Here is a 14146-nt window from a genome sequence, read left to right as displayed (position 1 = left end):
TTCAAATGAAGAGGAAGATGCAGTGGCCTTTTGCCCGACAGATCATTTTAGAGAACCTGCTCTGAATTTATTTTTTGGGGAAACAAGTGGGAAAGGACTAGCAGACATCTCAAATCTCTGGCTGCAACATGGAGCATCCTTCCCACTGGATTCTCGTCCTCGCCAGGGTAAGTCGTGAGGTCCAGGATGGTGCTGAGGCACTCCTGGGTGCTGGGCCCATGGAGGGGCTGCCACCGCCCATGCCTGGCTGGAGAGAGCTGAAGGCACCCGGCGCTTCCCAAGAAGCCCTCTGCACCTCGCAGGATCAGGCCTGCAGGCTCTGCTACTCACAAGGGGCAACCTGCACTTTTAATTGCTCTCCCTTGCCTAATTACAGCACCTGGGAAATGTCAGGAGAGGCAGATACAAGGGTCCTTGTGCGATACTGCAGCAATTCTCCTGCGTCTCATCGGCACATCCCTCTGGTTTGTGGTTTCTGCCTTGGGAACCAACACACCACCCTGCCTTCACACTGCCCCCGGCAGCAGGTAAATCCCCAGCAGCTCCTCGGTCAGCCTCTAAGGAACATCACACAGCCACTGTGCAGCGCTGGAGCTTTCGTCTGCAAGGCTCCGACTTCATTCGGGCCGAGGAGCCACGGGGTGTGCTGCCCAGAAGAGCCTTGCTGCGATCCCTGACTCACCGCGGCCACTGCTGACGTCCAAGGGGCTCCTCGTGCGTGCGGATCACTCACCTGCAACGGCTGTGTGCGGTATCTCCCGGCCTCAGCCCGCAGCTCCCGAGCACCAGCCCCGTGCCGGCGGCACTGCAATCACCACCCTGCTCATTGGGCTGCAATTAATGCCAATTAATGGGTGCATTTATCCCGCTTCTGCTGGACGCGCTGCGGTAGGCTTGCGCAAGGCTCCCGCGCCCTCCCCGTGCTACGAGGAGATAATTTTGGTCACTCTTCAAGCTGTGTCAAACAGAAAAAGAAATGTATTACGGAAACCGTCGCGCAGTAATTACTAAGGACTTGGGAAACCAATTTAAAATGGGAATCTGTCTGCAGTAATAATAACTAATTCTCTATATTTTTGCACCAAAACCACATTTTTTCATGGCTACTCCTGAGAGAGTGAACGCACTGCTCCAGGCTCATGCTGTCCCGGTCAGGGTTGCTGTGATGTCCCCTGGGGATGAACTGCGAGTCCCCACGGGGATGTGGCAGCCAAAGGAGGTGCCCCTTGGGTGCCAGGGGGAGGTGGGGTGGCTGGCCCTGCAGCAGACCAGCGAGCAGTGCTCCTTGTGGGGACGTTCACACGTGTGTCCTCCTCGCAGTGCTGAACCCTCGGGTGCTGGAGCAGAAGGAGCAGGACCCCAACACACACCCAGGAGGAGCAGGGACGTGTCCCCAGTGACAAGACAGGTCCAGCGTCAAGCTAGATCAGTGTTGGAGAGCTTTTCCATGCCAAACATCAAGGTGGTGCTGAAGGAGCACAGGCTGAGAGCTGGCTACTCTAAAGCCCCCCTTTCAGCGAGTGTAAATGAGGTTTAGCCTCCCTGTAATGCTTTCCAGGAGAGGTTACGGTGTTCCTTCGTGTGCTATGACCACGGCATTTATGCACGTGAGCCCAGCAGTCAGCAACGTCACTCATACCACCGTGTACCCGGTGAGGATCTGGCTTTTCTCCGCTGCACAAAGCGCTTGCACAAAGGGCAGTTTGCAGCAAAACAGCTCTGCAGGTGCTGGTTGAACTTCAGACTGGTATCATCAGCTTTCTACCAGCCTGGTGGGGAAAAAGAAAAAGAGCAAAATTCCCCACGTAACATCCGAGTGGCCCAAACGTTCCCAGATGGTAAGGTCAAAGCGGTGGCAAGCCTGGCAGGCTGGATTTTGTAGGGGCCAAACTTCACCTCACCTCAAACCTTTATGCTCCCTCGCCATCATCATCATCGGTGGCTTTTAATTAAGGGAGAAGGAAATCTGTTGCTTTTCAGCTGCGGGGGCAGGAATTGGCCGTGGTGTAAATAAGGAGTAAATAAAAATGTAAAATAAGGAGTAAAGGTGTAGGTGAGGAGTATAGTAAGGAAATAATTTCCCAGCAAGGCATGGGTGGTGGAAAGCCCCGTGCTGACACGTGTGCCGTAATTCCTCGATCTTCCCCAGCCACATCTCCTTTAGTTGAGAAAACCTTCCTCTGACCTAAATTTTGGGCTTCATTTTTATTTTTTTTCCCCTAATATTCCTGCGTGTGGCTGTCGAGCTCAGCGTTCGCTACAAGCATTGAAGGGTACAAGACCGTGTTTCATTTTCCAGATTAGAAAATGCTCAGAGGTATAATCAGGTCCTTCCACAGTATTTAATTATCCATAATTAAAGGCATCTACACAAAGCACTGGATTTTCAAAGACTATTCTTGTGTTACATTGCTAATGAATTAAGTAATTAATTGGCATTGAAAAAATACAATAGGAAACATCAATCTTTTAAAGTAAGACATTTTTTAGGCATTTTGTAAAATCATTAACTCGTATCAGGTCAGTAGCTGCTCTAACGTCTAAATCCCACTTCTGGCTTTTAAATAAATTTCTAGAGGCAAAAAGGAAGGTGAGAAGGAGCAGGGCAGGAGCGACTTTTAAGTGATGACTGTGCGATTTTCTTCTGGGGTCCTGGTTCCCAGCATTGGCAGCTCTCCCCTGCCCATAACGTGCCCTGTAATGCCAGCATAAGGTGATGGCTGGCCGAAATCCCCCAGAAAAACCCTGCTGGTGGGGTGAATCTGCTGGGTTTTGGTGCTCCACCCCCTCCACAGGTGTGCCCTCCCCACCCTACCTGGGCAGCACCACCCCAGGTCTTCTCCGTGTAGCTCTAGGAGCAGTGGAAAAAGGTTGTGAGCTGCTCAACTGTGGTGCCACCAAGGCCAGAGAGTACAAAACAGCTGTACCCAGTGACACCTAATGAAAACAGACCGGCAGCGTGAGGGGCAATGAAGCGTTCTGAAAATTTGGGGGGGTGTTGGAGAATCGCATGTACCCGCCATAAACTTCCCCCAGCCTTTCCTCATTCCTAGTTGCTACCTCGCCGTGCAAAACAGCTCTCCCGCCCTGTCACATCAGAGTAATGTCACCCGGCATCCTCCTGCGTGTCGGAGCCCACACAGCTCGTGGTAATGCATTTGTAGTGGCACCCGGCATTATTAGCGACGGCAAGTGCGATCCCTTTCCATTTGATGGCTTTGTTAAATGCAACCATTCACATGCAAAACCAGCGCTGCTCATTTGATTTTATTAGCAACCTGACTCTTTGCACGGCCCCATTAGAAAGCTTTGTGCAAGTGCCATGGATACCATTAAATTCAGGTAGCGTAATGGGCCCTCGGAAGAGGGAGATGAGGGGACGGAAACGTGGATCAAAGCTGCTCCTGCAGCTGCTGGAGACATCCGTGCGGGTCCCAGCAGAGGAGATCAGGGCACGTTTCTTGTAAAGGTGCTGCCCAGTGAGCATCCGTCTTTATTTTCTCTTATTTTTCACCAGACTGCACATTAAATGCAGCACACAGATACGTATGTACTAATCCCATTTCCTTTTTCCTCCTCTGTCACGTATTGGAAAGCTTGTTTTATACAAAATCAGCACAGTCACAGTTTTCGCCTCGTTTTATGACTGATACAGAAAAGAAAAAGAAAAAAAAAAGCATAAAACATCTCGCACAGCTGTAGTGACCAAGTTATATTCAGTTCTGGCTTTACATTGATTTGACGTGCAGCCAGCTCGCTTCCGTACATCATCTGTGATTGCAGTTAGGGGTGAAATACTGTTTTAATTCTTACATCAAACGCGGGTTTTTTTTCTGCAGGAAAAAAAAAAAAAGACATAAAAATGTTTAAATGGGCCGTAAAAATGATTAAATTTTCATACGGAGCACAACCAAGAGGTAAGGAAGTTGGCTAAAAACCTCAAAGGGCCAGAGAAAACGTCCCGGCTGCTCTACTTTTGCTGTTAACCTTGGCCTTTGAATGGAGACACCCCGGCAGAGAGCACAGCCCCAGACACTGGGGACTCGATGGCTGTTGGGCCACCTCCTTCAGTAGATGAGGGCTCCCCACCACATCTCCATGCTCACGGGGCTGCTGCTGCCTGCAGGAGCCCCTGATCCCTGCCCCAGCAGGTGAGCGGGTGCCCCAACACCATTGCGTGGGCAGGGCTAACGAGGCAGGTCCTGCATGGTAGTTTTATTCATAGATTTATTTTAAATTAATCCCTTTTTATACCATACCCTCCTCCCACCAAAAAAAAAAAAAAAAAAAAAAAAAAGATTTGCCGTGTTGGATCTATTAAAAGAATTAATGTACCTTCAGAGCAGCTGGAGTTCATTTGGGGAAATACCCATTTAGACAAGTTTTTAAAAGCCTATTACTTCCCTGAAAGGTTAGCATGACCTAGGAGTGGCTTTCATTGCCCGCCATTAAAATCTACCTATATTTTTAAAAAGCTCTCATATTCCCCCAAAGCTTTATGCTGTCTGTAAAGGGATTTTAAAGAGATAATCCTTCTCGTTTGGCCAGGTGACTGCTGAAACCTCAGTTAAGAGGTGGTGGTTGCACTGGCTGAGGTGTTGCTTGTGGTGTGGCAGGGCTCAAGGAGGAGGTGGAGAGGTTGAGGGCTGTCAGGGATAGGCCTGTGGGGCAACTCCCTGCCGGGCCTGAAAGGGCCTTGTCAACCCATTCTGTGATTCTGTGATTTGTTTGGGGGCTCGACAACGATTAAGACTGGTAACGAGCTGCAGGTAACAGTCTAAGCATGGTGCGAAGCAGCGAGGATTAAATCCATCTGCGTCACTGGGACCCGGGCATCATTCAGGGGCCTCAAGTCCCTGCCCTGCACTCCTCAGATGCCACCAGGAGATGCTGGGGGTCGGCCGAGCGTGTTCTGGTTGAGATTTGGGTCCTCGTGCCCGTGCTGTGAGCAGCCCTTCATGGGGACAGCCTGGAAGAGACACAGAATTTAACTTTTCAGCTCAGTTTCACCTTTTTAGTGCACTCCTTTTCCTGATGTAGTGCTTTATTAGAGCGAGCGACTCGGGTTTAGATTAGAAGAGGATATTGCAGAAATATATATATATAGTTTTAATGCAGAGATTAAATAACTTTTAGGCATCTGCAGGCACCTAGCAAGGTGAATGATGGCAGGGAAAATCTCTCCTAAATAGGCAGTGCAAGAGAAAGGCTGGCAGCAGGTCTTGCGAGAAGCGAAGTGCAGGAAAGGGGGAAAAGAAACTGAAGGTCGGCTTCAGAGGGGCTCTGCATTTGGGACTTTCAAGGGGCTCTGGCTCTTCTTATTGCTCCTGGCCCACGTCCTGCCCAGTCGTCACTTTGTACGTGGTGATTTTGGCCAAGCAATGATGGGAGCACACTGGAGACACCACAGATTGGGGGTGCGCTCGGTGCAGGCTGCGCGCCGCCTGCCTCCCCCCGCACAGGGCACCCGGCCACGTTGCTCGGGCTCGACACAAATTGCCAGCAGTTCATTCCTACGCCTTATTGCACTCATGGTCAAGCTCCAAAAGCAAATTAATCAAGGCTCATTCATCTGAATGAGCATCCGTGGGGATGCCTGCAAGCTGTATCCATTCCTGAATGCTACGGGAATGCTATGGCCACCAGCTGAATGTGCTGAATTCCCCCGGGGCCCTCATTCAGCCCTCATCCCTCCAAAGGGCTGCGGAGGCTCCTGGAGGAGCAGGAGACCCCAGCAGACAACGTGTGCCACCCCCTGGCTGTCCAGTCTGACGTCCAGGGGTTGCAAAATCAGTGCCTAAAAGCCAAGATGTAAATAGTTTTTCTCTTCGTGCTGCCATGAAAGCAACGCCAGAACCCGTGTGCTGTATCACCATAAAAATCTCACCAGTTGCTCTAGCAAACAGCCCGGAGCGCCGTGCTCTCGCATGAGTATTAATTATATTAAGCAAAGCAAATCTCCCCTTTACGTTGTCCGTGGGAGCAGCAAAGTTCCCTCCTCCATCTCCCTGAGAAAAGGGGGATTGCTGCGCTGCTCCCGTAGCAGTCAGGGCCACGGGAGCTTTTACACATATCAGGACAAGGTGGGAGATGCTCGGCACAGGCAGCAGGTTTGGGGCATGGAGCCTTGGACATGCTGGGAGGTCGATCTGAGGGGCAGACAAAGTGAAAAAGAAAATGCCACACGTCTGGGGCTTATTTTCCACTACATTTCAGCAGAGCAGGTTTCCCTCGCTGAGTGCATCTTCCTCGTACCTCAGCATGTGGTTTGATGCTTGCTGCCAGCAGGTTTGGAAAAACAGGGCCCACTTGTAGATCCGAGGTGGGAGAGGTTCAGAGAGGGGTAAACCCCGCTTTCTGCAATTCTCCCCTTCTCTCCAGCCTCTGAGCACAGCTGGTCCCTCAGGTGGCCTGATGGGGAGAGCCCAGGGATGCTCGGTGCTGCTTTGTTCATCCCCTGCAGCTTCTCCCCACTTCTGGTTCCCCTGATTTACCCCAAATTGCTGCATTTTTCCCTTCCCCATTGATTTGTCCCCAAAACGGGGGACCTCAGCCTCCCCTCATGTATTCCCCTGGGAGTCGTTGGCTGGCGGTGCTGTAAATCTGCTGTAAAAAAAGCAACCCCGAGATGCCGTGCAGAGAGCTCAGGTCTTGTCCCACTGCTTGTAGGCAGCCGTGTGCTCGTGGGCCCCTTCAGCCTTGCAGACCTCGCTGGAAGACTTTCTCAGCCAAAAAAAATGATGCAAAAGGTTGCCAAAAAAAGATGCACGGAGATTTTATGTATGTGTGTATGCACTGAGTTTGGCCTTTCAGTTTCTCTGAATGCCCTTGGCTGGTAACTCCTGGCTCCGAAACGGAGGTTGGAGGGACCTTTGGGGGTTGTCTGGTGCAATCCCCGGCCAAAAGCAGCCTTAAAACATCCCCATGTCCCATGGCCAGGGACCTGTTCAACACCTGCTGCTGAATTTCCTTGGCTGGAGCAAAATCCTGCTTCTCCCCGGAGTCCTAAGGGATGGGGCAGCCACAGCCCCCCGGGCAGGATGAAATGCCAGCTCATACCCGACTTAATTAAATTAAACCCCCAAAAAAACAAAGTGTATTCATTCCTACCACGTGTTTCCGCAGGTCCCAACTGCTTTGCAGGAACCACCATCATCCCGGCCGGCATCGAGGTGAAGGTGGACGACTGCAACATCTGCCACTGCCACAACGGGGACTGGTGGAAGCCGGCGCAGTGCTCCAAGCGCGAGTGCCAGGGCAAGCAGGCGCTGTAGCTGCACAGCCCCCGCGCTCCCACCCCGCCGGCCGCAGCAGGGTCACCAGCAAAGCCTCCGGGGCTCCGAGGGGTTCCTCGCGGGAGAGGGGTCCCCCCCGATCCCCTGCTTTACGCCCCGTGTATCCTCCAGCACCCGGGCAGCCGCTCCGCTTTGGTAATCGTCAGCGCTCGGGAGGGATTCGGCAGTGAAATTTGGGGAGGAAAAAGGAAAAACAAACAAACACAACAACAACAAACCAACTCTGTGCAAGCTCTCTGACTGGCGACGCCGCCGAGGCACCGGTTCAGCCACTGCTCTCACTTTCTACGATGTGGACCGTGGTTTTTCACGGTTACTGAATTTCTTTTGCTGTTGTGATTTATTTATTATCTTTTTTTTTTTAAAGCCTCTTCCTAAGCTGGGACAGTCGGGGCAATACAGCTATGAGCGAAGCGCTGGGTAATTCCTGTTGTGTCTATGCTGGGGGGGAGGACGGGGGAGACAAAGACCAAAAGGGGAGAATGGGGCTGAGAAACACAAGGGGAACGTGCCCTGTGGGAGGATGGAGGTGGGTGCGTGGCTATGAGGTTGGACGCCCCGAGGTGAGCTGTACCCGTGCTACACCTTCCCCACTGCATGGGGACACCTACCTGGGCACCAACATCCTCGCCAGGACATTGGGAAAGCAGCCGCCTCCCTGGGTCTGAGAGGTTTCTCCCCAGCTCTTTCTCTCGGGCCAGTTATTCTCCCTGTGATTTTTCAGGGCCAAGCTTACCCAGGAAGGGAGTTTTGAGGGCTTGGGATGGGGTTTGGCTCACCTCTGGATGTGATGTCCCATTGGGGTGGTGGAGAGAGCCTGGGGCTCCCCTCAGGGGCCAGGGCACAGCCACCCGTGTTCCTGGGAGCAGCCAAAGCCACAGGCACGGGAGGACCGGGACACGCTGGCAGCAGGGACCAAACCCCCGTGCACCAGTTCCCCTTCATGCCGGTACGGCAAGGGAAAAGCCACCAGGGTCCCTCCTCCACCCACGCCCCGGTTGCTGCTTTTTGCCCATCACCATCACTTTGGGCAGATGTCGGCCCAGCAAATCCTGCCCACGGCATCCTCCAGCGACACCAGCCAGCACGCTCAGCGGCGCTGCACCGCTGCCTTTATCCTTTTATTTCGTCCCCATTTTGTGTTTCGGCAGGGGGCAGGCCCTCGGCTGGCACAGGACAGGCATCAGGGCGGTGCTGGCCGTGCTGCGGCCGAGGATTTGCTCCCCGCAGCACACCGCGAGTGAAGCCATCGTCACGTTGAGTTGTAAGCTGCTGCCTGTCAGTGACTGCCCAGCTTCAGCATTTTCAAACAATAGTGTGCCTGAAACTAGTGAGAAAAAGAAAACAAAAACAACAAAAAACAAAACTATTCTGTAAAAAAAAAGCGGGGGGGGGGTGGGGTTCTAGAAACAATATTTGACGTGTAAAAGAATATATTATTAAAAAATTATTTTGTTAAATATAAAGTGTGTGAACCAGCAAAAAAAAAAAAAAAATTCTCTACCTGTGGTGTCTGTGACTCTGCTGACCGCAGCTTCCCACTAGCTCTGGCCCCTCCACGCGCTTGGTCCCCCCCCAGGTGCCACTTTATCCTCGATGCCACTTCCCAAACCCAGAACTTTGCTTTCAGCCCACAGACTCCTTTCGTTACCTCCAGATGCATCATTATTTACAGTGATTAGCGGTTACTCTAATTAATTACAGCTTAATTACTGTAGTTAATGTTTGTACAGTGCTTGGAACAAGTGCAGCGCTATACGTGCCACATATTATTATTTTCTTCATTATTAATTAAACGCCATCTACATCCCATGCTGTGCTAGTTAATTATTTCCAAGAAGCAGCGGCAGCGCCCTTGCTCCCTTGCCCCAGCTCCCCACGGGAAAACCCTTTTGGTTCTGCTCTGCCCGTGGCGAGGTGGATCACGAGCATGTTATTCCCCCCAAAATTTTTTAATCCAAATAATAATAATAATAAATAAAACCAAAGGGAGCCCCAGGGACCATGCACCATGAGCTGGAGCATCGCTCCCAGGAGCATGGACGTGGGGGCACTAAGAGGTCCTGGCTCAGATGTTGGAAGGGCTCTGGTTCCCCCAAATCAAGCAGGGTTAGGCACCAGGTCCCGTTTTGACCCCCCTTCAGCTGCACCTGGGGTACTCAGAGCAGAACAGCCCAAAATCGTGGCAGCCAGCCCCAGGTCTGACAGAGTGAATCCGGAATTGAAATCCCATCCAGCGCTCCCCAGATACATTTTTTTTTTCTGAGCGTGTTTATTTACAAAGCGTTTCAACCTCATCTCAATCTCCTTTCTTTCCATTTTTTTTTGTGTGTGTGTTTTAGTTCATTTCTCCCTTTAATTAATCACAGCTCTGGGCCAGCCAGACCCATTAACTACTCTTCTCATTTAGACCTTTCAGAGATGCAGTTGCAGATGCAATTTAATTTGTTGACCCATGATCGATAGCAATTAATACCATCTCTTTAATCTTGTTGAAAGGTTCGTCTTGGGCTTCCAGAGGCTGCCGTCTCAAGGGAAAGGTGTCTGATACATATGTTATTTGATGGAGGAGCACAACCTCCCCCCGGCCTTCCCCTTCCCCTGGGTGATGCTCAGGGATGGGTTTGGATTGCAGCAGGGCTGTGCTCAGAGCTGCACAGGTTCGACGGGGCGCGTGGCACAGGGTGGCCTGGTAGCAGGGGGCACACCGCCAGGACCCCATAGTGTGTGCTCGTTTGTAAGGCCAGCTGGGACTACGGGGGCTGCAGACTGAGATTATGGGATAAAGGGATGGATGGATGGATGGATGGACGGACGGACGGACGGCCAAATGATGCCACTGCTCTGTACGAGCTGGACTGGCCCAAGTTAGATCAGAGATTAAATGGGAGACAGAGGAGATAAGAATGTGACCAAAAGGGAGGGAAGTGGTGAAGGATGGAGAGATGGACAGGCACTTGATAAGGAAGAGAGCCAGGGAAGGTGAAGAGTTGGGCTGGAAAGATGAGGGATGAAGGGCACAGAGTAAGAAATGGTACAGCCTGGGGCATGTAAATAGAGGAAGGCAAGGAATGCTCTTGAAATAGAGTAAGAGAAGAGCAGGGTCGTACAGGCAACACTTTCAATGTGAGGAACAGAGACTTCTGCAGATGGAAAAGTGACTGCGGAGGGAAGCACACAAATACTTCCCCTGGGCAAAACCCCGGCTGCAGCAAAACTGCACAACTGGCTCAGGCATGGTGGGAGATGGGGAGAAGAAGAGAAACATGCACGGCTCTAGAAAGGCAATCCTTCCTCCCGGGGATATTTACCCCAAAGTCACACTTTTTAACCCCAAATTGTCCCCCAAACAGTGGCAAAGCCCATCCAGAGAGCATTGCTTGCCTCCGTCCTCGTTAATACGTTACGTGGCACGTCGTGAGTCGAGTCCTACCAGACACAACCGTCCCTGTCCCCGCTGCAGGGAGCCTGGAGCCAGGCAGCATCAGCACGGAGCTGCAAAACATGAAGCCAAAGAGCAAACCCACAGCCTCCAGCACAGCATGAGCAATGATGTGTTTCTCTTCGGTGGCTGTTGAAGGGAAAAGAAGGCCCCTGTGAATGTATAGTGAATGAATGCCTTTTATACAGCAAAATTACATGTTTTTGCAACAGCAATTCAATATAGAAAATGACAAATTTATTGAAAATGGACCTACCTTTGTAGTGGGGAAGGTTAGCTTTTAAAACACTGGGAACAGAGCAATAACATACTGAAAGGAAGTGTCTGCACGCGTATATTTAAGACACCATATATATACTTATAGTTGCAGATGTACCTCCTACATTTCCAGAAGTGATTTGGGGACAGGGTGGGGGTGTGTATGGGTTTGGGTTAACCCAAAGCAGGGTTAAATACACAGGATTTTCTAGGCAGACCATGACCTTGACCCACCCTGCAGGCCACGCAGAGGCTGGCTCTGCCTTGGACACCCTTTGGCCACAGTGGCTGCAGGCTGAGACCTGAATGCATGGCGGAGCAGCGTGGATGGGTTGTTGTTGGGTTTTGCTGCATGCCGATGATGCTGAAGCCAGGCTGGAGGCTGCAGCCCATGCCTTGGAGCCATCTGCAGAAACGGAGCACCCTGGTACCCACCTCAAAGGCTTTTTGGAAGACTTCTTTTGTGGCTTTGCTCTGGAGCTGTTCTGTGGTAGCGATGTCTTCGTCTCCCACGTGGATGGACGCACGTGGTCCTGGGGGATGGCAGAGCTGGGGGGAAAGGGGATGTGAGGAACCTGTCCTCTTGCAAATAACCCACTCCCATACGTGCTGAAACGCTCGTTTTGTAGTCCATTAAGCTCAATTTAATGCAGGTAGAACATGCCTGGAATCGAGAGGATGGTAAAAGGTTTTGGGCTTTAATTTTACTCGAATGAAAAATTCTGCACGCTCCCGGCTGGTGTCGGCACTTCTGCAGCAAAGACAACAGGCCCCGCAGGAAGCATGAGGCCAAGGTTAAAGCACTTCTAAGTCAAGATGCTATGATACCCAAAGAAGCAATTTTCCATTGTATTGCATATCTTCTGGCACTTTATCGGCATGAATAGAAACTGTGAGCAAAAGGGGTGCGCAGGGACCCATTGGAGCTGCAGATGGCTTTAAATTTCCCCTAACTTTCTCTGGATTCAAGGTTATTCTCTTGGCTTGCTGCAGCCCTCTGCGCTTGGGTTAATTGCATCTCTAAACAAACAGAGGCATTACCCCTCCCTGCCCCGCCAGCATTAAAAGAAAACATATGGAGACCCGCCTGGAAAATAAAGCCTGTTTGTTACCATGGTGTGAAGTCCCGTAGGATGTATTAGCCTTCGTGGTTTCACTAAAAACCTCCTAAATCCCACTGTTTTGTCAGCAGCATGAGAAATATCTAATAGAAGGCGGCCCAGGGCAAGGAGCAGAAGGCACTTTGGGGCCACCCTTCATGAGCCCTGCTCTGTTAAAATTTCCCCGAGGGTGAAGGATTTCCTCCCAGCAAGGGGACAGCGCAGGGAAATTGGGGATGTTGTAATTCCTACCAGGTGGAGATATCACAAGGGCCACGAGACGATGGGGTTTTCCTGCCTGCTCCTCTTGGGTGCAAAGATCCAAGAACCAAGATCCAAGGTCGGTCTCCACCCAGCTGGAGTCTGGGGACCGAGGCATCATTTGCAGTCCCACCTCTTGTAAACCACTGCGATACGTAGCAAGCGTTGTGTCACATCCCTGTGCTGGGGCAGCCGGCGGGTGACCATTCTCAAGCCTTGTCCTAGGGAGACCTCGAGGTGTCACAGCCTTTCTGTCACAATTCAAGAGAGAGAGACATTGAGGAGGTTAGAAAACACGGCAAGAAAGAAGCATGAAAACAGCTGAGTCACATTCCCTTCAAATAAGCACAGATTTGGGCCAGAGTCTGCTCCTGCAGAAGAAAACCTGGCTTCATGCTATAGGGCTGCAGCCAGCACAGGGGACACCAGGCGTCTCCTGCCCTTCCCCAGCCCTGGTATCAGAAGCTCCACTCATCACACTTCAAATTATTCCCCTGGGTAAGAGCAGCAGGCCCCACAATTCAATTTTCTCATATCCACTCGAAGAGGAATGTATGTTAATGCTAATGGATGGGACCTGCACCACCCTGGAAACTTGTGCCCTCTGTGGGTCTGCAGAAGTGAGGCTGGTGGCTTTCCAGGCGCTGTCATTTGGATCCATGTGAAAATGACTGGAAACATGATATCAGTAGGATAGATCACATCAGAAAAGGTCCAATTTAGTTAAATTAGTGCCTGGCCTCCAGTTCCTAAAGAGAAGCAGCCGGCATAAAAGTGATATAACAGTGGGTGCAACGTATTATGAGCTTTATTCTTCTTATTTTTTATTAACAGATTTTTCATTCTCCCCCTGCTGTGGAAACTCCATGCAATAACAGGCAAGGGCGTGCTTACCTGCAAAAGAAGAGCTTTATTACTTGTCCTGAAACAGATCATTTACGGCAGCAACAAGTGGTATTAATAAAGTTTGGGGCCAGCCAATTGCAGGGAGCTGTGCTTCATATCGCTGCCAGCGAGAGCTGACTTTGGGAAGGAAAATGAAATGTTAACCAAAGACCCATTTCCAAGAGAAATAGTCTCGCCGCACATCATCAAACTAATAAAAGCACGCCATCATGTAACACAGGGCAATGCCTCCTCCTCCTCCAGGGGCCTGCTGCAGACCTTTCTTACCCCATTTTCCTGCAAACACTGCTCAGGCTCAGTGCAGACTTCCATCAAGGCTGCTCATGAATTTATGCAGGCTCTTTCCTGCTTGCCTACTTCTTCTTGTCTCGGTCCTTTTCATTAATGAATCACGGAAGTATTAATTAACATTTGAGAGGCAGATTGCATTTTTTTTTTCTTCTGTGGATCACTTAATCAAAGGTGGGCTTGTGTTGTTTGGTTATAAGTAGAAATACAGAGATGGAGAAGAGCCACGCTTTCAGGCTGTGCTTTACATACCCAGCTGGAAACATTTTAAATACAATTTTAAGTAAATACCTAAAGAGGAATTGGTCTCCAGAAGAGGCCCAGCCTTCAGTGACACTCATGCAGGATGCATTATAACTTTTCTTTATTATTTCTTTTTTTCTCTAGGAAAAAAAAAAAAAAAAAGGATGGGAGAGGAGACACAACGATGGCAGCTGGGTCCCTTCTGCTCCCACCACAAAGGGATGTCTTCTCCTGAGACAAACCCTCCGACGGTGCCTCCTGAGGCACAAATCACGGTGTGTGTGCCATCTTTCTACATGAAATGTGGCTACAATAACAGATCCCAAGTGTCCCCTGAAGGCGCGCTGCTCGAT

General features: G+C 50.8%; 1 protein-coding gene and 1 long non-coding RNA gene across 4 annotated transcripts in view; one reads left to right on the top strand and one right to left on the bottom strand.

Annotated features, from left to right (window-relative positions):
• VWC2L (von Willebrand factor C domain containing 2 like) overlaps positions 1–7274 on the top strand; it is a 36200-nt gene extending 28926 nt beyond the window's left edge. Inside the window, exon 4 of one of the 3 annotated variants that reach the window (XR_011810777.1) lies at positions 7126–7262. Coding sequence is in view for 2 of the 3 variants with exons in the window: in XM_021273891.4 (XP_021129566.1) it covers positions 7126–7274 (149 nt within the window). In the remaining variant the exon portion in view is untranslated. Of the gene's footprint in view, positions 1–7125 lie in introns of all 3 variants that reach the window. The other 2 variants (XM_021273891.4, XM_021273893.4) reach the window with 2 other exon arrangements.
• LOC119717475 (uncharacterized) lies at positions 4336–13787 on the bottom strand. The gene is made up of 4 exons (XR_011810782.1): positions 12348–13787; positions 11431–11544; positions 7111–10866; positions 4336–4969 (listed from the first exon to the last, which is right to left on the bottom strand). It is a non-coding gene; the product is annotated as an uncharacterized lncRNA (long non-coding RNA).
• Between the last annotated feature and the right edge of the window lie 359 nt (positions 13788–14146).

This window comes from Anas platyrhynchos, chromosome 7, assembly GCF_047663525.1.
Source record: "Anas platyrhynchos isolate ZD024472 breed Pekin duck chromosome 7, IASCAAS_PekinDuck_T2T, whole genome shotgun sequence".
Lineage (NCBI taxonomy): Eukaryota > Metazoa > Chordata > Aves > Anseriformes > Anatidae > Anas > Anas platyrhynchos.
Note: the sequence above shows the minus strand (reverse complement) of the source record. Positions and strands in the feature narration are given on the sequence as shown.